We start from the raw sequence: 25,977 nt of genomic DNA, 5'->3' as shown, positions 1-25,977 counted from the left end.
TAGTATATCTTTGCCAATCTTACAGGTAAAAAGGTGGTGATTTAGTATAAATATTTTCCTTATTGGGAGTTAGGTTAAGTCCCAAAGCTCAAAAGCAATTTATATTTTCTTTTCTGTTAATTTTCTATTTGTAGAGCATTGGTTTTGTCCTTATTTTTTGACTCCAGTGCACTTGAAGGATAAGATGCACACGACTTTGGAGGAGGGGAGTGGGAGGAAGGTCGGAGCCGTCACTGGACTGTCCTGGGACGACTCTGATGATTATGTAAGGACAAGCAGTCAAAATCTTAAATTTTCCAGGAAGCTTAAAAATAATATAGTTCCATTTTTTAGTTTTAGTTTTGTTTTTACCACCTCCGTCTCCTCCACCCACTCCACTCCCCCCTCCTTGGGAATCCTGGAGGTGCTTCACTTCTGAAAACATTCCTGACCATGAAAACACTGCAATCAACGTGTGCTCCTCAAATGTATGTCACACTACTTGTGTATGCTCTCGGGTAGACTGTATGAGAAAAAGTGTCCCTGTCCTTTCTGCCTATAAGTCCACAGTCTTGAAATCCACTATCCTGACATCTCAAGTGCTCTTAAAAACTGGAAGTGTTTCAATAAGTTTGGCACCAAAACTTATTTAGTGGCAAAACCTGAACTCAACTGATGAGTAGCTATTTAGAGTCTTTATCTATCTCACTTACTGTAAATATTCAAATATTTTCCAGAATTATTTATCTGTTTTCTCTTGGGAGCGGCCCTAGACCCTGCTGGGGACATTACATAATAGATAGTATAATACATTTCTGAAATCTGTAAACTTTTGAATATTGAAAGGCACTTGGCCCTGAGGGTGTCAGATAAGAGACTGTGGACCTGCATTTGGACTTAAAAACTTGTCATTAGTTGGGAAGGTGTTAGCTCTGCATTGGTCTTCTTAAATTCAGGCCTGTGTGTGTCGGCTCTTGTGAAGTTGTTCAAACAAGTCCAGAAGAGTCAGTTGTGCAACAGCATCATGATAGTAATCTATTATAGGGCCGGCCCCGTGGCTTAGCGGTTAAGTGCACGAGCTCTGCTGCTGGCCGCCCGGGTGCGGATCCCGGGCGTGCACTGACGCACCGCTTCTCCGGCCATGCTGAGGCTGTGTCCCACATACAGCAACTAGAAGGATGTGCAACTATGACATACAACTATCTACTGGGGTTTTGGGGGAAAAATAAATAAATAAAATTATAAAAAAAAATAATAATAATCTATTATAAATACTTACAGTGCTTATCCCAAGTTTTGGGCCCTTCTCTGACCTTTAGATGTATCTTAAAGAATACAAGTTATTTAAAAACATTGTTAATAATTCAACTTGCAAACAAAAATTTTATACCACTCCTCTCTTAAGGAATATTTAGAGATTGGAAGGTGAGCTGTTTAAAAAGTTGTTGTATTTGCAACTATGCATGTGGGAAAATCAGGATTTTCTTCACATGGTACAATCAAAAGAAAATACAGAAATAAATTATCTACAATCCTAATTGTAAATGTGTGCATAAACTTAATTTTTCTCATTGTCTTCCTAAGTAAATATTTTAAATATGATCTTACTAAATATTTTCATATTGATCAAATACTGCTTTTGACTCATTTTACACACTGGAATCTCTCATAAAATTTTATTTGGAAAGAGTTTTATTCACTTGGGTATTCATTGGGTAAACGGTATAAAGATGGAAGAGAACAGTGATTATTAGAGATTGTGGAATAGATCTGCAATCCTTGGAGGAAAGAAAGGTGAGCTTTGGGCTGTTTCAGGTGAAGAATGTGGATAGGATTATAGAAAAGAGAACTTATTTCACACAGTGTCTTTCTGCATCAGTGATTTTAATATGGATTCTCAGTGGTTATCAACAATCGGACAGATGATTTTTTTTTTCACACACTGCTCTCTAGATTCCGACCTGGTGAATTCTGGGCTCAGCCCTCCTCCTCCATCTCTTTCTTGATCCAGTCCACGTAGTTGAGTAATTTGGTGTAGAAGCCATACCCCTTGCTGCACCCGATGCCCCAGGATACGATGCCTGTGGCCACCCAGCGATCGTTTTTATTATCCCTCACTGCAAAGACCCCGCCGCTATCCCCCTGACAGGCATCCTGCTTTAGAGACGGGTCCCCAGCACAGAACATGTTTTGAGAAAACACATCGTTCCTATTTTTTCCCCGGAGCCATGTCTCACATGCCTCTCGCTTAGCTATGGGCAAACGGACATACCTGAGATCGTGAGAAATCCTCTCCTCCATTACCCCAAAGCCACTGACATAGCCCATGAGGCCCCAGTCGTAAAAGGTCTCATTGTCAGGGAGGCAGATGGGAAGGAGGTTGGGGCCCAGGGTGACACTATTTTCCAGCTCCAGCAGGGCGATGTCCCCCTCAAAATTGTGGGACTCGTCCTGGCGGTAGTCTGGGTGGATGCTGACCCTGCGGACAGGGTGGTTTGCCATTTTTGTGATCTCTTCCACGCTCACGTGGCCCAGGAACACATCCACGGTGGCATTGTTTTGTGCATTGTGTTCCTTGGGGTAGAGGGTGTGGGCAGCGGTGAGGATCCAGCGGTCGCCCAGCAGGGCTCCCCCCCCTCGCCCGTGGATGTTGGTGAACGCCTGCCACGGGAAGTTGCCCAGCTTGGCCTTTTGCCCTCCAATGATGCGCTGCTTCTGTTCCACAGGGTTGACGGGTTTCCCACACACTGGAGAAGGGAGACAGGGAAGGCAAGGACAGGTCAGCTCCGGGCCCACCCGCTTCCCTCCTGTAGTCAGTCAGGTCTCCTTTCATCCCCTCTTTTTGGCTCTGGGCCTTTTCCTCTTTCTCCTCCCTTTCCCACACCCCCCTCCTTGACCTGCCTCTTCTCCTTGTTCTTGCTTATTTCTTCCTGGAGTTTTTCTTGCCCTTTTTATTCCCTGATTTCCCATCTGCTCAGTGAAAATGCGAAATGTCAGGACTGAGTCAAGTTCTCTGGGTCCCTCGCTCCCTTTCTCTTGGGACATCTCGTCTCCTTTTTCCTTACTCCTCAGGTCCATTTTCGCCTTCAAGCTGGAGTGTCTCTCCACTTGCCTTGTCTCCATTCTCTGTGCATCCTTTTTCTGAGGCCCTGCAGGGCTGCAAAAGTCACTGAGGATGGCCCTGGAGGGTTTCCACTCACCTGGCAAGCACCGAGGAATCTTCTCTCCTCCTTGTTCATTCTTCCAAATGCCCTGGGCTGTGCAGGTATACATCCCTGAGGGGAGAGGGTCTGTGATCAGGTTGGGAGGTGGTGGGCAGGAGAACCAGGTTGCAGAGGCAACTGAGTGTGTTGAACAGGGAGAGGGGGAATTCGGAGCCAACATGGACAAAGATCAAGGAGAAAGGTTCAAATATGTAAGGATGGAATATCAAAAGTGTTAAGAGGCTCCATACATATATTTCTGTTTGGATATTAAGTGAAAAAATCAGAATACTTAACTATATGTTTGCTGGGATCCCTGTTTGTGAAAGTAGACGCAAACACTGGAAGGAACCTAGCAACATCTTATCGGAGATTGCACCCTGGTAGTCGGATTGTAGATACTAATGTAGCCACATTTTCTGACTGCTGACGCTGCGCCATGCTTGTTGCTAAGCACTTTATCTGGATTATCTCATTTAAGCGCCACAGTGACACTTTCAGGTAGGCATTATTATTATTATTTTTTTTGTGAGGAAGATCAGCCCTGTGCTAACATCTGCCAATCCTCCTCTTTTTTTTGCTGAGGAAAACTGGCCCTGGGCTAACATCTGTGCCCATCTTTCTCCACTTTATATGGACGCCGCCACAGCATGGCTTGCCAAGTGGTGCGTCGGTGCGCACCCGGGATCCGAACTGGCAAACCGTGGCCCGCCGCAGTGGAGAGCGCGCACTTAACCGCTCGCGCCACCAGGCCAGCCCCTCAGGTATGCATTATTATCCTCATTTTTTGGATGAGGAAACTGAGCTTAAATAATTTGCACAAGATCACGTAACTTCTAAGTTCCTGAACCAACATGTAAAGTGAAGGTTGTCTGACTTTAAAGCCTGGTTCTTAAATAATACCATATATAACCTAGATATAAGATTTTTTTTCTTTTTTGCGTGTTTCAAACCTACAAAGCATGTGATTTCTTTTATCTAAAAAAAAAGTTTTAAAGATACCCATAGGTGAGTTTGAGAGTCATTTAGTAAACCTAAATGCAACAAATCATAACATAGCAGCCTGAGATGGTGTGTGGGGAGAATGCTGGGGGAAGTCCCACTGATGTAGCTGTAGTGGTGGTGATGGTGGGGGTGGTGGTGGTGGTGGTGGTGGTGGTGGTGATGGTGGTGGTGGTGGTGGTGGTGGTGGTGATGGTGGTGGTGGTGGTGGTGGTGGTGGTGGTGGTGACGGTGGGGGTGGTGGTGGTGATGGTGGTGGTGGTGGTGATGGTGGTGGTGATGGTGGTGATGGTGGGGGTGGGGGTGGTGATGGTGGGGGTGGGGGTGGTGGTGGTGGTGATAGTGGGGGTGGTGGTTGTGGAAGGGGTGGTGGTGGTGATAGTGGGGGTGGTGATTGTGGTGGTGGTGATGGTGGTGATGGTGGTGGTGGTGGTGGTGGTGGTGGTGGTGATGGTGGTGGTGATGGTGGTGGTGATGATGACGGTGGGGGTGGTGGTGGTGATGGTGGGGGTGGGGGTGGTGGTGGTGGTGATAGTGGGGGTGGTGGTTGTGGAAGGGGTGGTGGTGGTGATAGTGGGGGTGGTGATTGTGGTGGGGGTGGTGGTGGTGGTGGTGGGGGTGGGGGTGGTGATGGTGGGGGTGGGGGTGGTGTTGGTGGTGATAGTGGGGGTGGTGGTTGTGGAGGGGGTAGTTGTGGTGACAGTGGGGGTGGGGGTGGTGGCGGCGGTGGTGGGGGTAATGATGGTGATGAAGGTGGTACTGGTAAGAGGGAGCTGACTATTTATGAGATTCAAGTCTTTCTTTGTATCAGCCTAAGTGCCTCCTTTTTCAACCCTACCATATGCCTTTTGGCACTGTACTTTAGGCCCCTGAAGCCAGTGTTCTGGGCAGACAGCCTAATATACATTCCCGAGGGATTCTACTGGACGAAATCTCAGATGTCCCGAGAAGATAGAAGGGAGAAGACTGCCATTTGCATGGGTCCCTACCTCGCTCGGACTTGCTGATGCCATCTCTGGTATGCATCTTGTAATACGGCTCACGGCAGTAGTACTGGATACGGGCCTCGTAGGTGTTCACCCCCTTTGTGGTGATATAACTGAATGCCCCGTTAGGCAGGCTTTGGGGCTGCCCACAGTCCTTGACTTAGAGAGAACATAGGGCTGTATGAGAGCTGAGAATGACTATACTGGAACGTCAGAGGGAGGAATGTGAGTTGTCTGCCCACGGAACAGGCTGAGACTCTTAGGGAAATATGGTCAGTGGGGGCACATGCGGTGGATGGGAATTGGATGGAGTGAAGTTCAGTTCTGGGTGGAGCCCATCAATCCTGCTGAGATGAAGCCTGTCTGGTTCCTGAGATGGGCCATAGGCTTCAAAGGACAAGTCAGAGGGAGGGTCTTTTGGGGAGAGGCTTAGTCCAGACCCCCTCTTCTCTTAGCCTGGGTCCCCAAGGCTGGGGCATGGGAGGTCCCCAGGGGCAGACACATCCTGAGTTGTGACTTACTCTTGCACCTGGGCATGGCACGATGCCATGTGCCATCATCTTGGCAGACAGCTGTGAAGGAGAGGAGCACCTGGTTTCCCTGTTTGCGCAGAGGTAGAGCAGAGGTAGAGGTGCCATTAGGACAAGGAAGACTCAAGTTTCCTTCCTGCCTTTCCCATGCAGGAGCAGTAGGGAATGCAAAGACATCTCGCAAGCTCTCAGACCTCAGCAGCCCTGTGGATGGGGCTCCTTTGTCCTTCTCTCCAGCCAGTCCTCTCAGGCCGGAGTTAGAGATGGGAGCCCTGAGTCACACAGCAGGAAGTCAGAGCAAGGGCCAATTGTCAGATCCAACAATCCTCTCTCTAGATTCTTGCCTGTTTTCACTGAGGTCCAGTAGAACCTCACAATTTTAAATTAAAAAAATAAGCCTGGTTGTGTGTTTTCTGCATTGAAACAAGACTCTGCCCTGAGGTAGAACCACGCCTCTCTCGCTCTGGAGTGAGTCTCGGCCTGCATCACTTCGTTTCTCCTAGGTTGCAGTTTTCTTAAGGGCAAGGGCCTTTCCTACAGTCCTAGTGCAGCCCAGCCACTTTCAAGGGTGTTTAGGATACTGATGGATGCCATGTGCTGCTGTAGTTGAGCGAGACAGACAAGACAAGAAAACAGCACCCTCTGAAATGAAAAGTAATTGGACAGTATGAATGAGTTTTATTAAGACCAGCAGTCATCTCAGAGAGTTAGCGCTGGAAAAGATCGCAAGAGAGTGTGTATGAGAACTAGGATGCTGAGTGAAATGTAAATCATGTGAGATAAACTGTGTGACTTGTTTTAAATTCTATGATGTGAATGACAAATGCCAGGTAAGGGAGGTGGTGGTATAGGGAAGGGAGGCTGCAACGCGAGCAAAGTGTGTGTGAGTGTCCAGTCTTCTGGGCCCAGGACACCCAGTCCTCGTGACGTAGCTGGAAGCATCTTGGAGTAAAGAGCAGTTCATCTGGCTAACTCGGCTTGATGCAACATTCAAAGGTAACCTCCATGAAGGCTGCGTGAATGTGTGTTTCTTTTTACTGTACCTCCCGCATCTAGAACACTACCTGACACTCAGTAAACAATAAAATGTTTGTTGAATGAATTAGCAACTACTTAAGGACATACCAAAGGTCTCTTCTCTGATTCTGATTAGCTCTTCCAAGTGGATCTATTGAACAAAGATGGGATGTCCAGTCCCAGGTCCCTGGCCAGAGGTAACTCCAATCATATGCTTTTTAAATAGCATTTTAGTTTCCCATCTTTTGTGAGATTGGCCAGTGGATGAAACTACGTTCTCTCCTGAGTCTGCAAAGCTGAGGACAGGGTGGCGGGCCCAGGGTGAGACCACCCATGTGCATAAAAGAGCCCTGGAGCAAGAGGCGGGAGATTTTGTCCTAGTCCATGCTGTGCAAAATCGCTGTGATGTTGAGTGAGTCACTCCTTGCATGCCACCTCCACCCCTGCCTTTTCAGTTCCTAATTCTACAATGAGTTATTAGACTAGGGCAGTAGTTCTTGAACTTGGCTGCACATTAGAATCACCTGGGTAGCTTTAAATAATCCTCATGCCAGGCTGCACTGCAGATCAACGGAATCAGTCTCTAGCAGAGGACCCAGACATCAGTATTTTTTAAACTTTAGCTATTTCCAATGTGTAGTCAAGTTTGAGAGCTGGTAGACCAGGTGACCCTTCCAGCTCAAACATCTGTGATTCCAGTTGGGGCTGAGCCTAAATCTGCTGTGGGCCTAGCCACCCGAATTACTGCTGGAATGCTGGGCCAGCTCTCTCCCCTTAGCCCTGGGCTCTTACCTCCATGAGCTGGTAGCCTTGTTTGCAGGTAGCGATGAAGTAGTCACGGAACTGGTACTGAGCCTGTGGGTTCTGGATGATGGTGAACTCATCTAGGGTCTTGGGCTGGGGGCACTTGATGACTGTGGGGGAGACCAGAGGGCATCTTTATTTCAGAGCCACTTGTCCTTCTTTCTATCCACCTGCCCCATTGCTGGCCAGCAAGGGAGGCCCCCAGGCAACTTTACCTTCACTGGTATAGTGCAGCTTCCAGCCCCGGCTGTCCCCTGACTCATCTGTGAAGAACAGCAGATCCACGGCATTGCTGCTGGTGTCAAGGTCAGTGGGCCTTTGTCTCCCACAGAACTCGCCGATGTTTCTCCCACTGGCGTAGATCTGGTAGGGGAGGATGGAGGGTCATCTTTCCAATTCAGACATTTTTCCACAGGACCAGGATGGTGGTGGTGGTGGGAGTCCTTTTTTGTGTATATTTTCAGTTGGAGGGGAAAAGGGACCCCCAGGACCCACTCCCAGATGTGTGGGGACTTGCCTAGCCCATGTGTGATGTTGGTCATTCCTATCCCAACTGGCCAGAGGATCTAGCAGGAAGTAGGGATGAGAGGAGCCAAATGGAGATGGGAAGGAGAGGAAGAGGTCTCTCAGGGGATAGGATGGCTGTACCTGTAGCTGGTCATAGGGGCAGTGTACTTGCTGGTGGTCATCGATTTCGAAAGGCTCCAGGAACTTGAGGTGAAGGGTGAGGCCTCGCTCTACCCGGATGCTGTAGTTGCAGCGCAGGTCATGGGGGTAGGGCCGGGGGTACTCCAGGCTGGAGAGATAGCCCGATGGCTCTGTGTACAGCTCGTTGCTGCACTCGGCTGTGAGAGTAGGGCCGGGAGAGTGTCACCAGAAGATTCTCTGGCTGGCCCAGCAAGCCCTTGCTCAGTCCCTGCCTCCCTCCCATACCACCCTGATCTCACCCTGGCAGGAATGCCCGTCCTTCTGAAGCTCATAGCCTGGGCGACAGGAACAGAAGTAGCCACCAACGTAGTTGTGACACAGATGCTGGCACTGGGGCTGGGGATTCTCCTCAACAGAGTTGTGCTGGGAAGCACATTCATCGAGGTCTGGAAGAGATTCCAGAAGGAAGGGTTAAATTCCTGTCAGGGACCTCTGTAGTGGCGCTGGTCTCAGAATCGTCACTCACCAGAGGCCAAAAGACAAAGCCAGCTCCTGGCCACCTGGACCTCCAGGTGTCTCTAATGTCTGACGGGGACAGAGCCCAGGTTAACAGGCCTCTTCTGGAAAAAGCTCTCTTGAGGGGAAAAACAAGGAAGGCCGGGCTTCCTGCTTCTTTGGATTCATGATACCCTTTTCCAGCTCCCGTTCAATATGACCGAGGCCTGAGAAAGGGGCACCTGGGGACCACTCACCCACAGCCTGGTAGTAGGCCAGGAAGCCCTTGTAGAACATAATGGTGCCATTCTCCTCATTGGAGAAGTCCGTGTGGAAGGTCAGCAGCATCTTGTTCCCTTGGGACATAAATTCCTTCTTTCCTGGGTGGTTGCCCAGTGGAGAACCCAGTTGCCCACAGAACCTCCCCAGGGTTTCCTTATCAGCAGAGATCTGGTGGAGGAAGGACAAGGGGAGGAAGAAGAGCGGTTGAGGAGACATGTCCCATGTGGAAGGTCAGTGAAGGTCCTTCTCTTGTCCCGGGGAGCGAATCATGCCCCACTGCTGCAACAGCCTCCAGCTGGTCTCTACCTGCCGGGCTCTGGCTGTTGTCAACTTCCCCAGGTGACTTTCATCTGTCCACCCGAGTCTCCCATTGCTAAGGTTACCCTGTGCCTGGTACATCACCCCTTCCCTGTTTTATGTTCCCCCAGCGTGTTTTAGACCTTCCTTCATTCCCACCGCCTCCTGTGTCTGTCTTCCCCTGGAATTCTGGTTGTCTCTACCCAGCCTTTCTCATTCCTTCATTCCTGTCTGCTTTATTTTCTGTCTTGTTATTCCACCTCACCTTAGTCAGACCATTCACATTCAGCCATGCCTGCTGATATACTCGCTGAGTGTGAGCCTCTGGGGCCCACCGGCCTTCGCACTGGCAAGCATTGCCTAGCTTCCCTTATCTCTTTCTTCACAGATTCCGTAACCCTCAAAAGCAGAAGACGTCCCCCCTATTCCTCACTATCCCTGCCGCCAAGACCCCTCCCCGCAACATTACAAACTTCTCAAGTCCTTTAGGCTAGGAAGATGTATCATTTTTATGTTATTCTCCCATAACCTTCAGGGAGTCTCCTGGGAATGGTACTTATTGGACATGTGTAGGCTCTACTTGAATCTTGAATCTAGAATCTCATTTTTATTAAATCCCTTCTAGAAAGATGGGGCTGAAAATGTACCCTAGGTTGTTACAAAGGTGAGGGGACTGAGCCCATTGTCCTTTCTGAGGGCTATGCTTGAGCTGCTACCACACACATTTCTCTTCCCCACGTTCTTATGTTCCTGTTGAGGCAGCCATGGAAACAAGGAAACTGAGGCACAGTGGTTTCCCAAAGACTTCCAGCAAGTCAGCAGATGGGGAAGGTTTTTCTGACTCCTGTAGACAGTAAATTTCCTGAGAGTGGGGCCTGTACTTTCCCTTCCTCGTGTTTCTCCCTTCTGTGCTCACTGAGGGCCTCTAAACCTGGTGGGCATCCCTTCCTGGGCATCGCCTGTCTCTCAGAACTCACTTTGCCATCAGCTCTCACAGGGTGGGGGCTGTGTCCAGGGGTGGGGAGTGCCATCTGGGGTGATTAGAGCACAAGTCCTCAGGTTCCAGAGACACCCAGCTCTCCCTCTCCCTCCCAACCTGACCCCTACCTTGACGTAGTCATAGAAACAGCCTTCAGAAGGCTCCAGGTCAAACTGCCAGAAGATGAGCTTCACTCTGTACCCCTTGGGGACAGTGATCGAAGTGGTTGTCTCAAAGTTGTTGGGGTAAGTCTTGGGGTACAGAGGGGAAGTCACCTCCCCAAAGAGCTTCTGGGGGTTGGGGATGGAGCCTTCCACCCTGCAGAACAGGACTGGCACCAAGAGGTATAAAAGCCACCTGCCAAAAAGAAAGAGGTGTCTGTAGGGCTGGAGGGGTGCAGATCCCTTGCTGTTTGGGCAGTGGCTGGGGTGGGGGATGGGACGGTCATACCACTGGGCATTTTCCTCTGTGCCCATTTGAGACTTCACAGAGGTGTTCTAGGTGGGGGTGAGTGGAGTGGGGAGGCCAGCCTCTGGAGCTGCTGCACTGGGTATTCCTCCCCAGGGCAATGTCCAGTCCAGAGGTCATCATACTCTTCACCTCTCTCCCCATCCTCCTCCCCTACTCTGTCCCATCATTCCCCTCCCCTTCTCGGAATAGGGCTGGCTTGGGACCAGTTAACTGAGGGTGAGGGTTTCCAGTCATGGCTCTCTGAAAGGGCTCCCAAAAGGCTCAGCAAAGGCCTCTGGGAGAAACCGCCTGTGGAGTACGGAGTTGAGCACAGAGGACACCCCTCCTGGGCAGAGTGGGTAGCCCCATCTCGCTGCTCCCCTGCTATGAGCTGGGAGGAAAAAGGGAATGTGGCCGTCACCTCATTGTCTAAGGTCTCCTTTCATCTTCAGGAGGAGGGATGGAGGGGTATGTGTTCACGAGTGTGCACGCATGTGCACATTGGAATGGATAAGGTATACAGGGAGGAGAAGGGTGCTCCTGTCTCTCTGAATAAATTTGGGAGCAGGGTTGCTTCCCATGCCCAGGATTCTCCCCTCTGCCTTCTCCCTCCCTGCTCGGTCCCCATCAGCCTTACTCACATTTCTCAAGGCCTGTGGATCCTTCACTCTCCTGACAGCGTCTTCATCCACTCTGTGTTGAGGGAGAGAGCGGTCATGCAGAGGAGGCAAGGGGGAGGGAATGACTGTGGAGAGGGAAGGAGGGGACCATTCCCAGAGGAATGTTGTAGGGAATGATCTATTTGCATAAACAAAACAAAAATCTGTTTCCAGTTTAACTTAGTTTTGGTTTTGAAATCCCTGATGGTGGTGCCACCTGCTGGCCAACATGGGAAGGGCTAAGGAGATGGGTCAGAATTTTTAGGGACAGAAAAGCCTTTGGTTGGAGGCCCATACTTCTGTTTCTAAATCTGATCGGGATTCCCCCGTTCTTCAGGGACCTTCCGAGGGACTGCTGCTGTGTTTAAAAGTTTCCTACCCAAAGGGTAATGGCAATCACAGTTGAAGGGACCCTTTTTTCTGCACTGCCCTTTCCCATTAACCTCGTGCATCCTGTCCTTTGTCACCCAGCAGCCCCGTCCAGGAATGGCCAGGGTTTCAATGTCCAGGATGATATGCTAGGAACAAGGGGTAGAGGAGGGCAGTGCAGGAGTGGACAGAGGAGAATGGGGTTTGATTGCTTTGGGGCCCTGGCCTACTTCACTCAAGAATGACACTCAGACGTACAACAGGGATTGCTGTGTCAGGATGACCCTAAAGCAGCACTAGGGTCTGTTTTAAGACTCTTCCTCCCCACCTCAGTGAATTCAGGCCTGCCAATGAACTTGGCTCTTAGAGAAGCAAGGGCAGCTGTGGAAGGGACCTCCTCTTTTCCTCCAGCATCTGTAACCGATGGGTTTGCCTCTGGGTGAGTGCGGAGCCGAAAAACACAACCAAGGCTGAAGGGGGTGAAGAAAAGGTTTATTACTTGCACCAGCAATGGAGAACACCGGGGACTGCTCCCAAAGCAGTGTAGTGCTGGTGGAGACTTTATACACAAGAGTGCAGAGGATATGTTACAACTGTGTAACTACCGGGCTCAATCAGGGCGCATGTGCAGGCTATTACATAAGGAGTTCACGGCACCGTTACATAGTGAGTTCTATGTAACATGCCATTACATTAGGAGATCAAGGTACCATTACGTAACAGGTTCAATGTAACATGCCATTTCATAATAAGTTCAATGGGCCCATGGTAACTTTTGGACCCTTGGAGCTGGAGCAATTTGCAGGGGTCTTGCTGCAACCATGTAAGTTTCACTGTAGGGTGGCAACATCTGCAAAAACGGGGGCATCAACTTCTGAAAAACAGCACATTTAGTTTTCTCCTTGTCTAGAAAAACATTTGACAGACCATGTTAGATATGGATCAGATTCTCAGCAACCCTTTCCTTGCCTGGTTCCCAGTCACACATCTGGTCACGAGTTGGAGCCCTCAGGGTCACAACTGCCCAGGGCCAGGCAAATAGTGTGGCTGTGTACCCAGCTGCCTTTGTCTTTTCTGAGAGGAAGCCAGGCCCCTGGGAGGGAGGAGGGGCTCTTGTGTCTCCTGTCCACCAGGCCATAGTCCTGTTTCAAAAGTTTGCTCTTCGTGGAAGCCTTTCTTTATCAATTCTCCATGGCTCAAATACCCTATGCGCTGTATTCCAAAGGGGGGCTCAGACTGCAGAGCAGGCCTCTCAATTCTTAGGCCTTTGTAGTCTATCGTGCTTTTTCCCCTATTAGATTAATCCCTCCATCCCTCCACCCACCTACCCACCCATTGTGGGTGACCTATTTAACGTGCCAGGCACTTTCCCAGGTGGTGGATTACAAGGACTCATGAAGATGGGGTAGTTCCCCATTAGGCAGTGACCAAGTCATCACTGGATGTAGTTAGAGAGCAGATACATGCAAGATCAACCAAGGTTTGGAGTGTTTCTCCAGCAGGCTTATATGTAGGAGCTGTTGGAATGAATCTGATGGCAGAGCTGATCCATGGCATGATCCATGGCCTTGTCTGGTCAGGAAAGACAAAAGTTAGGGCAGAAGGTTAAGAACCAGATCAGAAGACAAGAGAGAAGGGGAATCTTGTCTAGCAAATTGCACATTAGCATTTTGACAGCAGTGTGTGTGTGTGTGTGTGTGTGTGTGTGTGTGTGTGTTGTGTGTTCATAGTGGGGGCAGGATGGCAGAGATAACAGGTAAGGAGGAGGTGGTCCAAGAAGGTAAGTCCAGCTGAAGCTCTCTCATCTGTCCCAGGGATTCCGAGTTCTGTCCTGGTATCATACAACATGACTGGAAAGTGACAAGCCTGGACCTCAGTAGGTCAGCCCTAGCCAGACCTGCATTCTGCCCAACCACTCAAAATAACCTTTACTTACACATTTGTCTTATACCCCGACTTATATCAAGAATAGAAAGAAGAAAGAACCATATGAAGATTGCTCAGGCACTTGTTTTAAAACTAGTATTGAAGACGTTGTCCATTATATTGTTAATTCCTTTTAGGATTTGATTCTGGTAAATAAAAGTTTCTTTCTTAAAGTAATGGCAGGTTTCCCTCTGTGGATATATCTATATCTATATCCATATCTCTATCTCCATCTAGATCTAGATATACAGATATAGACATATAGATATGTATAGGTATATATTTTTTGCCTTGGCAGCGATAAACTCATATCATTTTTTCAATAATAAAAATAAAAAAATAAAGTAAAACAAATATATGCTTATTAAATAAAATTTAGCAAATAGAGAAGAATGGGGGAAAACAAAACAGTCAAAATTACACCACCTAAAACAACCTCTGATTAATATTTTAGAGTATTTTTAATAGTCTTTTGTACTATGTATAAGTTTAAAAAATAGAAGCAACCATATGTACGTACAACTTCAAATCCTGCTATTTTTCAAAGATAAATTTAACCTTGAACCATATGGCTAACTTGACCTAGCAATTTTGCTCTCTTCTCTGTTTTATGGTATTCACTTTCTCTTTCCATTTGAACAATTATATTTTATTTGTGTCTTTTACTGTACATCACCTCAAGTCCTTACTAAAAATTAAAGAATTGGCCTTTTAAGGTGGAGCAGTGCACAGTGGGGGCACAGGCCGGGGCGTCCAGCAGCAGTGGGGTGTCTGCGGGACATGGGGCCAGCACGAGAGCGTGGGCCAGGTGTTGTCATCTTCATCGCAGCAGGAATTCCCAGGGTGGGAGAATCTGTAAGGAGTTGCGGATTGGGAAGGGAAGTGGGCCATACAGCAGGTCTTGAGGACAATGGAGAGGTATCCAGGTGTACTGGAAAGCACATGGCCTCTGCAGGCCTGTATCAGCTGTGGGATGTGGGCAAGTCACATTACCTCCCGGGGCTTCAGTTTCCTCATTTGTAAAACATGGATAATAACACACCATTTGCAAACTTGGTGTGAGGAGTCAATGAAATAATACATGTGAAGCGCCTGGCATACGGAAGATGTAAAACAAAAAACGAGCTGTTACTATAATTGCAGCTAGGAGTTGTGGTACACGGTGAAACCAACTCAAGGGGCTTTGGAATGTTTCCGAAATGAAATGTAATTAAGACCACTTGACCCATACTCCGCTTGAACAGGAGGATGAGAGGGTGGCTGTCTCCCAGGAGAGTACGGAAGAAGCTGTGTCAGCAGGAGAAGTTGAAAGTGAAACTCCCTGAGATATACAGGGCTTCTCTGGGCGAAGCGCAAACACGCAGGAAGGGAGAGGATGAGGAGGAGGGGCCTGGGACGCTGCTTCCTGTCTGGGATGGTGGAGGGCTTGAGTGGAGGAGGGTTTCCCTTGCGCAGATTGCTGCAGCAGTGACTTGAATAGGGACTCCCTGCCCACTCCCCTCCCCACCCCAGGGCTCAGTCCTCACTCCCAACCCTCTCCTGTCTGGGCCCGCACAGTGTTCAAGCACCCCAGGGTCAGTCTTTCCCGTCCATCACTTCCTTGATCCAGTCCACGTAGTTGAGCACTTTGGTGTAGAAGCCATATCCCTTGTCACACCCTATGCCCCAGGATACGATGCCCGTGGCCACCCAGTGACGGGCATGATCATCCCATACCACATAGACGCCGCCACTGTCCCCTTGGCAGACACTCTGGGGCCGCATCTTATCCCCAACACAGAACATGCTGTCAGAAAACACCTCGGTCCTCTGCTTCTCTTGGAGCCAGGCCTTGCAGGCCTCCCTTGGGGCTACGGGCAGCCTTGCGTATTTCAACTCAGTAGTTAACCAGCCCCTCTCCACACCAAACCCACTGACATAGCCCCACAAGCCGCTGTGGTAGAGGGTCTCGCTGTCAGGCAGACAGACCGGGAGGAGGCTAGGGCCGAGGGGCACACTGTGCTGGAGCTCCAGGAGAGCAATGTCCCCAGTGAAGTTGTGGGACTCGTTCTGACGGTAGTCTGGGTGCACCACCACACGGCGCACGGGATGGTTTCCCAGTTCTAGCATCTCATCTACGTTCGTGTGGCCCAGGAACACATCCACCCTCCGGTTCTTCCTGGGAGAGATGCTGTCCTTGGGATAGATGGTGTGGGCGGCGGTGAGGATCCACCTGTCGCCCAGCAGGGCCCCACCCCCACGGCCGTAGATACTGGTGAGGGCTTGCCAGGGGAAGTTTCCTGACTTAGCTCTGGAAGATCCAAGGGCCTCCTGGTCCTGGGCTATGGGGGTGACCGGCCGTCCACAGACTGGGAGAGAGGAGAGGAAAGAGTGAAACATCAGCAGCCACATCAAGATGCATTTAGCAAAGACCCACTTGTGTGAAGTGCGCTCCCTCCTGCCTCCTCAGCCATTTTTAAGTCGTGTCTTTAGACTCTTGGTGGGACTATCCCTGAGCAAAATCAGGGCAGTAAGCCACTTGTCCTCAGTGCTTCTTGCCTCTGTTTTCTGTGTCATTTTGTCACTTTTAACATCTGTGACTACCACTCGCCCTCCAACCCACTCCCAAAGCACAAGTCAGCCTGCCCCTAGAGCTTTCTATAAGTCAGGAGTAAAATCTGAGAAATTTACTCAGATTGGGTTAAAGACAATACTTTGACTCAAAAAAAAAAATGGGTTTCGAAAATAGTGGACTTGAACCCTCATATATTGCTGGTGGGAATGTAAAATGGTGCAACCACTGTGGAAAACAGTTTGGAAATTCCTCAAAAAGTTAAACATAAAGTTATGATATGACCCAGTATCCATATGGGATAGGACCCATATGATATGACTCCTAGATGTATACCTCAAAGAGCTGAAAACAGATGTTCAAACAGAAACTTGTACATGGATGCTCACAGCAGCATTATCCATAAAAGGCAAAAAGTGGAAACAACCCAAATGTCAATCAACTGATGAATGGATAAACAAAACGTGGCATATCCATATAGTGGAATTCTACTCAGCCATGAAAAGGAACGGAGTACTGATATTTGCTACCATGTGGATGAACCTTGAAAACATTATGCTAAATGAAAGAAGCCAGATACGAAAGGCCACATATTGTATGATTCCATTGATATGAAATGTCCAGAAGAGGCAAGTCCAGAAAGCAGATTAGTGGTTGCCAGGGGATGGGGGAGAGGACAGTTGGAGTTTCTTTTTGAGGTGACGGAAATGTTCTGGAATTAGTGGTCATGGTTGCACAACATTGTGAATATGTATACTAAAAATTACTGAATTGTACACTTTAAAATGGTTAAAATGGTGAATTTTATGTTATGTGAATTTTATCTCAACAAAAAAACTTAAAAAAAAATGGTGGACTTTCTGCCACTGTGGCATCTAGGTAGGGAGATATTTTGGGGACAGAGTGCCTGTCTGTGTATCCTTGAAACCGAGCACAAAGAGGTTAAAAAATCTTCCCTGGGCTAGAAGAAGAGAGCAAAAACTTGGAGATAAGCTTTGCTAACTGCAGCTGTGCATATTCAGCATAATCAACTGTTGTTTAAAACTAACCAGGTCTCTCTGTCCCTCCTTAGTATAGGAGTGAGCTGTCTCTCCCAGGAAATCAAGGTCCAGACGTCAATATTCAGCCTCACAAGGCCAAACGCAGGCTGAAGATGAAAACTTTCCCAGAAAAGTCCAGACAGTCAAGGGAAAGAAATTCAGTCTGCAAGGTCAAATGCAGGCTGGTGGGAAGGTGCCAGCTAGCATGTCCACATGCCCCACCTCCCTTACCTAAAACCCCAGCACATGCTCACCCTCGCAACCTTTAAAACCCCTTGCCTCCCATCTTTCAGGGAGACGGGATAAATTTGAGAGCTCTCGTCTCCCGGCTGACGTCATCCGAAATAAAAACTCTTTCCTTGCCATAAGCCTGGTGTTCCAGTTTTATCTGGCCCCTCTTGTGTGGCGGGTGAAGCACCTGGGTGTGTATCTGGTAACATCTTTACCACATGCACACACAAGAGAGGGCTTTCTCTTATTTCAGCTCTTCTGCCCCTCTCCCTCCTTCACATCCCCATCTGAGGAACTTCCTTGGTGCTTTTGCTCTCTCAGTTATCTCTTGATCCTCAAAGGACAGGGGACAAGCTCCTTGCCTCTCCTTTTCTGGGCCTTCTCGGTTCCCCTTTTCTTCCTCACCTTCTGCCTTTATCTCCCCCCTTCTTTCTAAGGCTTTCTTTACCCTCCTGCGTCCTGCTCCCACAGGCCCGCATACAGCTGAGGCTTCCTGGGGAAGTGGCCGTGGTCATAGTGCTGGCAGGTCACTACTCACCAGGTACACAGTGAGGAACCTCCCTCCTGTCCTGTGTCTCCTGCCAGGGGCCCCGGGCTGTGCAGCTGAGTGTCCCTGAGGAGTGAAAAGAGGGGAGGCAAAGAAACAGGCTCAGCATTGGGAGGGGTGGGGCCGAAAGATAGGAGCCCAAAGGGCCTCAGGCCTCTTGGTGGGAGCGAGGCAAATAGGAGCTGGTTCCCCAGCAAGTGGGGACTCACCTGCTGGCACCACCTGATAATATGGCTCCTGGCAGTGGTTCTGGAATTTGGAGGGGTTGTCTCCGGGTGTGTGTGTGGCCTCAGAGCCCCCACTGGCCGGGCTGATAGGCTGACTATGGTTCATACCTATAGGAAAACAGTGGTCATTAGTACCTAGAACAGAAGGAACTTTAGCAATATCAAAATTAAAATTGCAAATGTTTTTGACCTAGCATTCCCATTTCTAAGAATTTACCCTCATACATGTGCTCAAAGATGTATATACAAGGATATCCTTAGCAGTACTGTTTGTGGAAGCAAAATATCTATTAGCGGAGGACTGATTAAATGTATTACAATGCATCAATCAAAGGAATGCTATATGCTCATTAAAAAGAATTAGGCAATGCTAATCATACGTATATGAGATGATCTTTAAGGTGTATCATTGAGTGAAAAATGCCAAATTTAAAACATTGTGAATATTACGCAACACACACACGATATTTATATTTGAATAGCACAGAAAGTCTTTGGAAGACTATCTAGGAAATAGAGAACAGAATTATTTCTGGACAAGGTAGCCAGAGACTAAGGGCCAGAGATCAGAGGAAGGCTTACTTTTCACCATATTATTTTTTTTCAGGAAATTTTTATCATGTGCACATATTATCTTTCAAAAATTCTGAGTTACCATTTGAAAATCTAGAATTTCATGTAAAAATCTGGATTTTTGGCTTCTCTTGAAAAATGAGATGATCTGTAAGCACCAAGCCAGTAGACTGGCATGGAAACAACTGCTGGTGCTGAGCAATGGCTGCCCCTTTAACTGGGCTGCTCACCAGCAGGGGCAGTGCGGGGGTGGGGAGGCATTGGGCCCAGGTGTCCTTGAGCCCCCAGCCTCAGCAGTCGCTCAAGCTTCTGCTTGGTGCTTCCAGATACCAGGGGTCATGACTGTGAGCAGAGACTGCACCCCCAGGAGGGACACTCACCCACGGCTTGGTACAGGACCAGAAAGCCCCTGTGGAGGTGGGTGGTCCTGTCCTCAGAGGAGGCAGGTGCCCGGAAGGTCAGTCGCAAACTGCTCCCCGAGGATACAAACTCCCTCTGACCAGGGGGGCTGCCCAGTGGGGAGCCCTGCTGGCCACAGAAGCGGCTTGGATCCATCCCACTGGCCGTGATCTGAAAGGGGAGGGGAGGGAGGACATGCAGGTGTGGGGTGAATCTGCACCACAGGTAGTCGCAGGGTCACGTCATGGCATGAACTCTAGCCCCGTCTAGAAGGTCTGCACACCTCGGGGGCTCAGAAGCCATACCTCGTGGAGTCTCGTTCAAGAAGCTTCCTGTTCCATTACTGACTCCCAAGTTTCTTTGAGACGTGACCAGATACCCAACATATTTCTTTAGCCTACTATAATTATCTCATAAATCCCACCATATTTAGCTGCTTTCAAGAAGCTCCTTGGGAACCCCAGGGTTCCCCAATAGTCCACTGGGTTGTAAATTCTAAGAAGGCAGAAACTATGTCTCTTTTGCTCACCACTGAGTCCCTGCTGCCCAACATGGTGCCTACAGTGTGACAGCTTGAATCAGTGAACATACTGACGTTAAGTCCCTCCCATCCGGCTTCCTCCACCCACATCGCCCTCCACTTCTCTGAGTAATTTCCTTTGGCCAACATCTGTGAAGAAATAAGGCCTTCTGCAAAGACTAAGCCCCTGGGGGTCTGGGCCTTTCCTGTTCTCCTTCTTTGGAGTGTCCCTCCTCTTACCCCACAAACTGTAAATGAAGCCTCCACAAGGCGTGGGAATCTAAGGACACAAAATGTCCATGATATGGATATGCTGGCTATTGCTGCTTAACTTACATATTCTTTAAGGAGTTCATCTGTGTTTCAGTCCCCTTCTGACTGCCTCGCCCCTGCTCAAATCCCTTCCTGTGGGCTCCCCCACCCAAGGAAGGGCACCTTGAAAGGGGTTCCCCTGCCATGCTTCATGCTTAATCTCTATTCTGGGCACACAGCTCACCATTCAGCTCACTTTATTTCTGATTTTCATATTGATGCACATATCCTGGGTTCTTGCTAGCTCTTCATTTGCTCATTCTTCCAAAGTCTCAAATTCCTTTACAACTCTATCCAGCCCATCTCACTGTGATCACATTAACTGGGTCCAAGTTGGCATGAAGAAAATTTCTCAATCACCCCAAATGCCTTGCTTGGGCACATCCCAATACTGCTCTTTTCCTTAGAACATCAAAAAATTTGAGCCCCATATTTATGAGTCTTACCTCTTGGGGAAGAGGCATTTTGCTGTAGGAAACTGTCCTTTACTGATCTACTTGGTTGTAAAACCCTCCAGTTTTCTTTTCTTTTCTTTTTGCTGAGGAAGATTAACCCTAAGCTAACATTTCTTGCCAACCCTCCTCTTTTTTTGCTGGAGAAAGATTAGCCCTGGGCTAACATTTGTGCCAATCTTCCTCTATTTTTTTTTGTATGTGCGACACCTCCACAGCGTGGCTGGTGAGTGGAGCAGGTCTGTACCTGGGATCTGAACCCCTGAACCCGGGCTGCTGAAGCGGAGCGTGCAGAAGTTTTAACCACTCAGCCACGGGGCCGGGCCCTCTAGTTTTCTTTTCTTCCTTTCTCATGAGTTGCTGGCTAAAGAAAATGACTTAGGAGTCTAACTAGCAAAGTAGAATGAACACCCGACCGAGAGTCATCCACCTCATGCTAAATTCCAGACTTTGCACCTAATTCCCTGCGTGACATGGGGAATTTCTCATCTACCCCAGATCTCAGTTTCCTCTCCCATAAGATGAGACCTCCTATAAAACGGTCTGTGAGGCCTCTCCCAGCCAGGACAACATCACGTCCTGTGGCATCTCTAGTATCTGCAAAAAGAGCGTGGCGAGGACGATACTAAATACCTGCTCAGTCAAAATCCATTCTCTGTGTGTCCTACACACATGGCAAGCTTGGATTTTGTTCTTCCTTTCATTTATTCCTTCAAAAAACAGTCATTGATTACGACCTATGTGTGAGATACTGTGCTGGGGATACAGATATGAATAAGATATAGTTCTGCTACCGGGGAGCCCTCAGTCTGGCTGAGGATACTGACAAATGAAAAATGAACTAGACTACAGTGTGTTGAATTCTGCATTTGAGGAGCATGTGTGTGACTTGCTCTGGCAGAGAGGAGGGGAGAATCCTATTCCTGAGCCTGAACTCCCTCAATGGCAAGGGCAGAGTCAGGCTGGGATTAAAACCATCCATGACTAAGAACAGGGCTCGTGGTAGGTGCTCAACAGACATAGGCTGAATTGAATAAAGTACAGCCCTGACTTCCAGTTAAATCTGAAGGAATAAATACATGCATTTATCTGCTGTCCCACCTCAAAACACACTACTGTGACAGCAAAAGGATAAAATGGTATACACGATCAAGGATAAATGCACGAGAGGGGATGACAGCAGATGTCAACAACATTTTGGAAGGTGGAGTGGAGAGGGACAAGTGGCAACCTGAGTCTGCAAAGGTGGCAGCCAACATAAAGCAAGCAGGTTCTTATCACGGAACTCTGGAAAGTTTCGGAGATTGGGGTAACCAGGATGCCCTGAGGATGGGGATGAGGCAAGAGCTGACAGAGCCTATGTACGGAGACCTCAGAACCGTGCGCATCCAGACAACTCCCTCTGGCTCACCCTGGCAGAAGACCTGAGCATGAGGCAGAAACCCTGGACTTGGGGTCCCCCAGCACACCTGACAGAGGGGGTGAAGGCCAGTACTGAAACAGAGGGATTAGGTGAAAGGCTACATATCAAACAGCGAGGTGCCCTCCCCTGCTTGTTTACCAGAATGCTGGCAACCCTGAGCATGAGACCTGAGGATTCCTCTCTGAGGTTGGCTGTCCCCAAAGAGAATAATTCCTCATTTTGGTATCTGGGAGGCCCCCGACAGCACATCTAGGTCACCTTGTTGGTAACGCTATTTTCAAACCTGTCATTTCACAAGTTTCAGCTATCCACACAGAGCATCCAAATCCATTCTAGTACGCACTCTTATATATGAACGGACAGCCAAGGATTATGAGACATTGTAGGAAAGTCTCTAACATGAAAAGCAGAGACCAAAACAAGGGAACAGTAAAAAGGGACTTGATGAAGTAAAGACAATAGAGGGAACAGAAGAAACGTTTTAAAATAATCCTGATAGAAGGAAAAGAGTAGATATTGCCTCTATGGAACAAGAACAAGATTTTCTAAAAAGGCACATTTAGAAAATAAGAATGAGCCTTTAGACATGAAAAACTGTTAACAGAAAAAGGTTAATTAAAAATTTGGTATTTAAAATGAGGAAATCTCCCAGAAAGTGGAACAAAAAGACAAAGGGAAAACAGAACTGAATGGACAAGAAAACTAGATAATCAGTCCAGAATGTACAGCAGCTAAATTAGAGAAGTTCCAGAAAGAGAAAATAAACAAAGTAAATGCCTAGAAATCATTAAAAAAACAATACAAGAACATTTCCAGAATTGAAGGACTAGATTAAAAAAGTCTCTGGATTAAAAGAACCCTGTACAATGCGTACAAATGACCTGCATCAAGGCATGTCAAATGAAAGTTCAAAATACTGGTAATAAGGAAAATATTCCAAAAGTTCTAGAGAGAAAACACTAAGGATCAGGAATCACAGTGGTATCAGACTTAACGACACTAGAGCCAGAAGACAGTGTCACCAAAATTCTGAGAGAAAATGACTTCCCACCTAGAATCCAACCCAGATAAACTGTCCATCAACTGTGAGTGCAGAACTCAGACATTTAGGGGTACGTGAGATCCTCTAAAACGTATTCCCTCACGCCCTTTCTGAGGAGAATGTGCTCCTCCAAAATGAGGGAGTAAACCCAGAAAGAGACTGATAGGGGATTCAGTTCCAACCCAGGGCTGGGAGAGGCAATGCCCAGAATGGGAGGGAGGGCCCTGCCAGGACGTGTGGGGCTCGTCTGAGCAAAGAGCTCAAACTGAAGACAAATCATCAAGAGCCTCAGGTGAAATGTCGCCAATACAAACGAGGACGGAGACATGGCTGTTTGTACTTGAACATGTTGAGAGGCGATTTACTCTCTGGCCAAGAGTTTGGGGAGATTAGTTACAGAGAGAATGAAGCAAACTAAAATCAAAACAGAAACCAACAAAAACCCCAAAGAACTCCATGTAATTATCGACTCCGGGGAAACCCAAAAGTTGGAGAAGAAAGGAAATGTAATTATTGTACGTCATGTGCTCAGAAGTGAATACTTTAAAGTTAATAATGTAAACAATAGATCTAGATTTAACTAAAGATGATAACTAGGTAAACTGGGAGGATGGGGGAGGGGAAACGTGGGGGGTGAAGGTCTGAGAGAGACAAAGCTCGTCCCGTCTTCTGTAGTTGGAAGTTAATGGACAATATGTAAAAAAACACAGCACAAGCATGTCATTTATATGTAAGAAAATAAATACCAGACGAAACAGCCACACGAACTGTAAATAACTGCCCCCGGGGAGTAGCGATGGGGCGGGGGGAGTGGGCTGCAGAGTGCTGTTTCTCATCATAAGCCTTGTAGCACTCTGATTAAAAAAACAAACTATGTGCATGTATTGTTTTGATATATAAAATTTAAACCAAAAGATAATGTAAAGTACTGTTCTTAAAGTGTCCTTGTTATGGATAATGCCCCGATCATACGAAGTTTTGCACTAGCTCCTCCAAGGTAAACTCACACAGTTATCTGATCTTTTGTTCTTATTTACGCCCAGCTTCCTAACCTGACAGAGGAGGACTCAGCAGACACTTGACGGTGTATTTTTAACGACTGATGTGAGAGTCCTTGCTCTTTTACGGATTTGCAGCATTCGTGTATCCCTTTGCAAGACTTCAAAAGGCAGGGCCTGTCCTGCTGCCCTCTCGTTCGCTCTGTGGGGCCCAGCACTGGCGGGGACAGGGCAGCTGGTGGAAGGCTGTGCGCGGGGCCAGACCCTTGCCTCCCAGGTAAGCTGGATCTGTGCCCCTGACTCTTCATCCTCTGTGATTCAGGGCGCAGCCACCTCCCGCTGCCCCTGGGCTCCAGGCCAGGAGCCTCCCTCCCCAGACTCCCTCTAGGACCCCCACCCCAGCTCACTGTGACAGAGTCTTGCTCACAGTCCTGGGACGGCTCCAGGTCAAAGTCTTGGAAGACAAGCCTCACGGCAAAGCCCTCTGGAGCCTTGATGTCGATGGAGATCTCCTGGCCTTTGACATACAGGTCTGGGTACCCAGGGGATGTCAGCTTCTGGGGGAGCTGCTGGGCCAAGAGCACGGAGCCCTGCGTGGGGCAAGCCTGGACGACTCCCCAGAGGAGCAGCCACCACCTGTGGGTGGGGGAGGGCAAGATGAGGCCACACAGCCGTGGCCTGAGGCTTGTGGAAATATGAGGTACGGAGGCAAGCCATGCTAAGGGCTTGAGAGGCCTGGCAAAGGCAGTTAGACATTGTGGCTTCAGCCCGTGAGGCCTGGGCACCTCCTGGCCACTCCCTATTGCCCCTCCTCACCCCAATTCCTTCAGCCTCCTGGTCAGCCTGAGCTTAGACCTGAGTTTCCACCGTTGCTCATCATCCTGTAGAATCTCATCCAAAGTAGGGGGCTGCTTTCTGCTTCAGCAAACCCCACCTCCACCCTGGGTGAGGGAGCAGTGGTGGTACAAGTGAGGGACATTTAAAATATGTTGGTTTCCTGACTCGGAGCATGGAGCCTGACCATCCCCAGGGAAGGCTGCTAGAGGCGGCAGGCAAATTCCAGTCCCCCGCTGCATTAACTGGCTGTGTGTGTGTGTGTGTGTGTGTGTGTGTGTGTGTGTGTGTGTACATACGCCCCCAGGCCCCCCTTCCCTCTCCCCACCCTCTTCCTCTCCTCCAGACCTCTCCACAGACTCACATCTTGCCTGGGCAGCTTGTGGAGTGGGGGCTTCCCCACAGACAGTTCCCCCACTCTGAGATCAGGCATCTGGAACCGGACATCTGGGACTTGAGAGGACTTGGCCCAGGCCGGGGAACAGGAAACCGGGCTGGAGAAGGCCCTGTGGGGAGGAGGGAGAAGTTACTGGAAATGAGTTACTTAACTCTCCCTGGTTCCTCTTTTCTAATTCTCTGAGTTGAGCGCCACCTGCTGTCTGATTTAGGAATAGCTCGCCCACCACAATTTAGAGGAAAAACGTCTCCAAAGCCACAACAGCCCTCAGAAGGGATCAGGGCACTGACTCTTGACTCTTTTGTACGATTTAAAACGAATTTTTACCATGTCCATGTATCACGCACAATAGGATGGCTCCTTGTGAGCTATGGCTGTCACCTTTAATCTGCCAAACCTCTCCCTCCCTGGCCTTGGGACTTGTTTATGTTACCAGCCCGCCTTTTGTAGAAACTGAAGTTTGTGACCCGTGAACTTGAGCTTCTCCTGTCCTCTCCCTCCTTGTCGAGCATGGCTGGGGGCCTTCACTTTGGTGGTCTTTTGAATTCTGCCCACAACCCTGGAAGCTGCTTGTCCAGCAGAGTCAGGTTGGTGCAGGGCGGGGGTCTGCAGACTCAAGCTTCTTTAGGCAGATGCCAGGGCCATGGCTGTGGGCAGAGGCTGCCCTCCCTGCACCTCCAGGAGCGACACTCATCCACGGCTTGGTGGGGGGTCAGGAAGCCCTTGTGAAGGCCGGTGGTCCAGTTCTCAAAGGAGGCAGGTGTGTGGAAGGTCTGCCACAAACTGCTCCCCGAGGACACAAACT

At 48.7% G+C, this 25,977-nt stretch overlaps 2 protein-coding genes across 4 annotated transcripts; both read right to left on the bottom strand.

The window, feature by feature from the left end:
• Window positions 1-1,641: 1,641 nt before the first annotated feature.
• Window positions 1,642-11,418, bottom strand: C1R (complement C1r). Its single transcript, XM_058557603.1, has 11 exons — window positions 11,314-11,418; window positions 10,351-10,579; window positions 8,922-9,114; window positions 8,469-8,615; window positions 8,170-8,366; window positions 7,737-7,884; window positions 7,510-7,631; window positions 5,692-5,770; window positions 5,174-5,329; window positions 3,180-3,254; window positions 1,642-2,726 (listed from the first exon to the last, which is right to left on the bottom strand). Coding segments are annotated over exons 1-11 (2,118 nt in total). The 5' UTR covers window positions 11,316-11,418; the 3' UTR covers window positions 1,642-1,956.
• Window positions 11,419-12,171: 753 nt separating this feature from the next.
• On the bottom strand, window positions 12,172-25,311 carry C1RL (complement C1r subcomponent like). Of its 3 annotated transcripts, XM_058558895.1 has the most exons (6): window positions 25,140-25,311; window positions 24,349-24,577; window positions 19,176-19,365; window positions 18,205-18,330; window positions 17,987-18,061; window positions 12,172-15,974 (listed from the first exon to the last, which is right to left on the bottom strand). In XM_058558895.1, exons 1-6 carry the CDS (start codon window positions 25,220-25,222, stop codon window positions 15,202-15,204), a joined length of 1,476 nt encoding a protein of 491 aa, XP_058414878.1. In that variant the 5' UTR covers window positions 25,223-25,311; the 3' UTR covers window positions 12,172-15,201. The 3 variants fall into 3 exon arrangements, with proteins under 3 accessions (XP_058414878.1, XP_058414879.1, XP_058414880.1); XM_058558896.1 differs by lacking the exon at window positions 19,176-19,365 and having other exon boundaries at window positions 24,369-24,577; XM_058558897.1 differs by lacking the exon at window positions 24,349-24,577 and having other exon boundaries at window positions 25,140-25,299.
• Between the last annotated feature and the right edge of the window lie 666 nt (window positions 25,312-25,977).

This window comes from Diceros bicornis, chromosome 17 (genome assembly GCF_020826845.1).
Source record: "Diceros bicornis minor isolate mBicDic1 chromosome 17, mDicBic1.mat.cur, whole genome shotgun sequence".
NCBI classification, from domain to species: domain Eukaryota; kingdom Metazoa; phylum Chordata; class Mammalia; order Perissodactyla; family Rhinocerotidae; genus Diceros; species Diceros bicornis.
The sequence above is the reverse complement of the archived record's forward strand: the minus strand, read 5'-3'. Positions and strand labels throughout refer to the sequence as shown.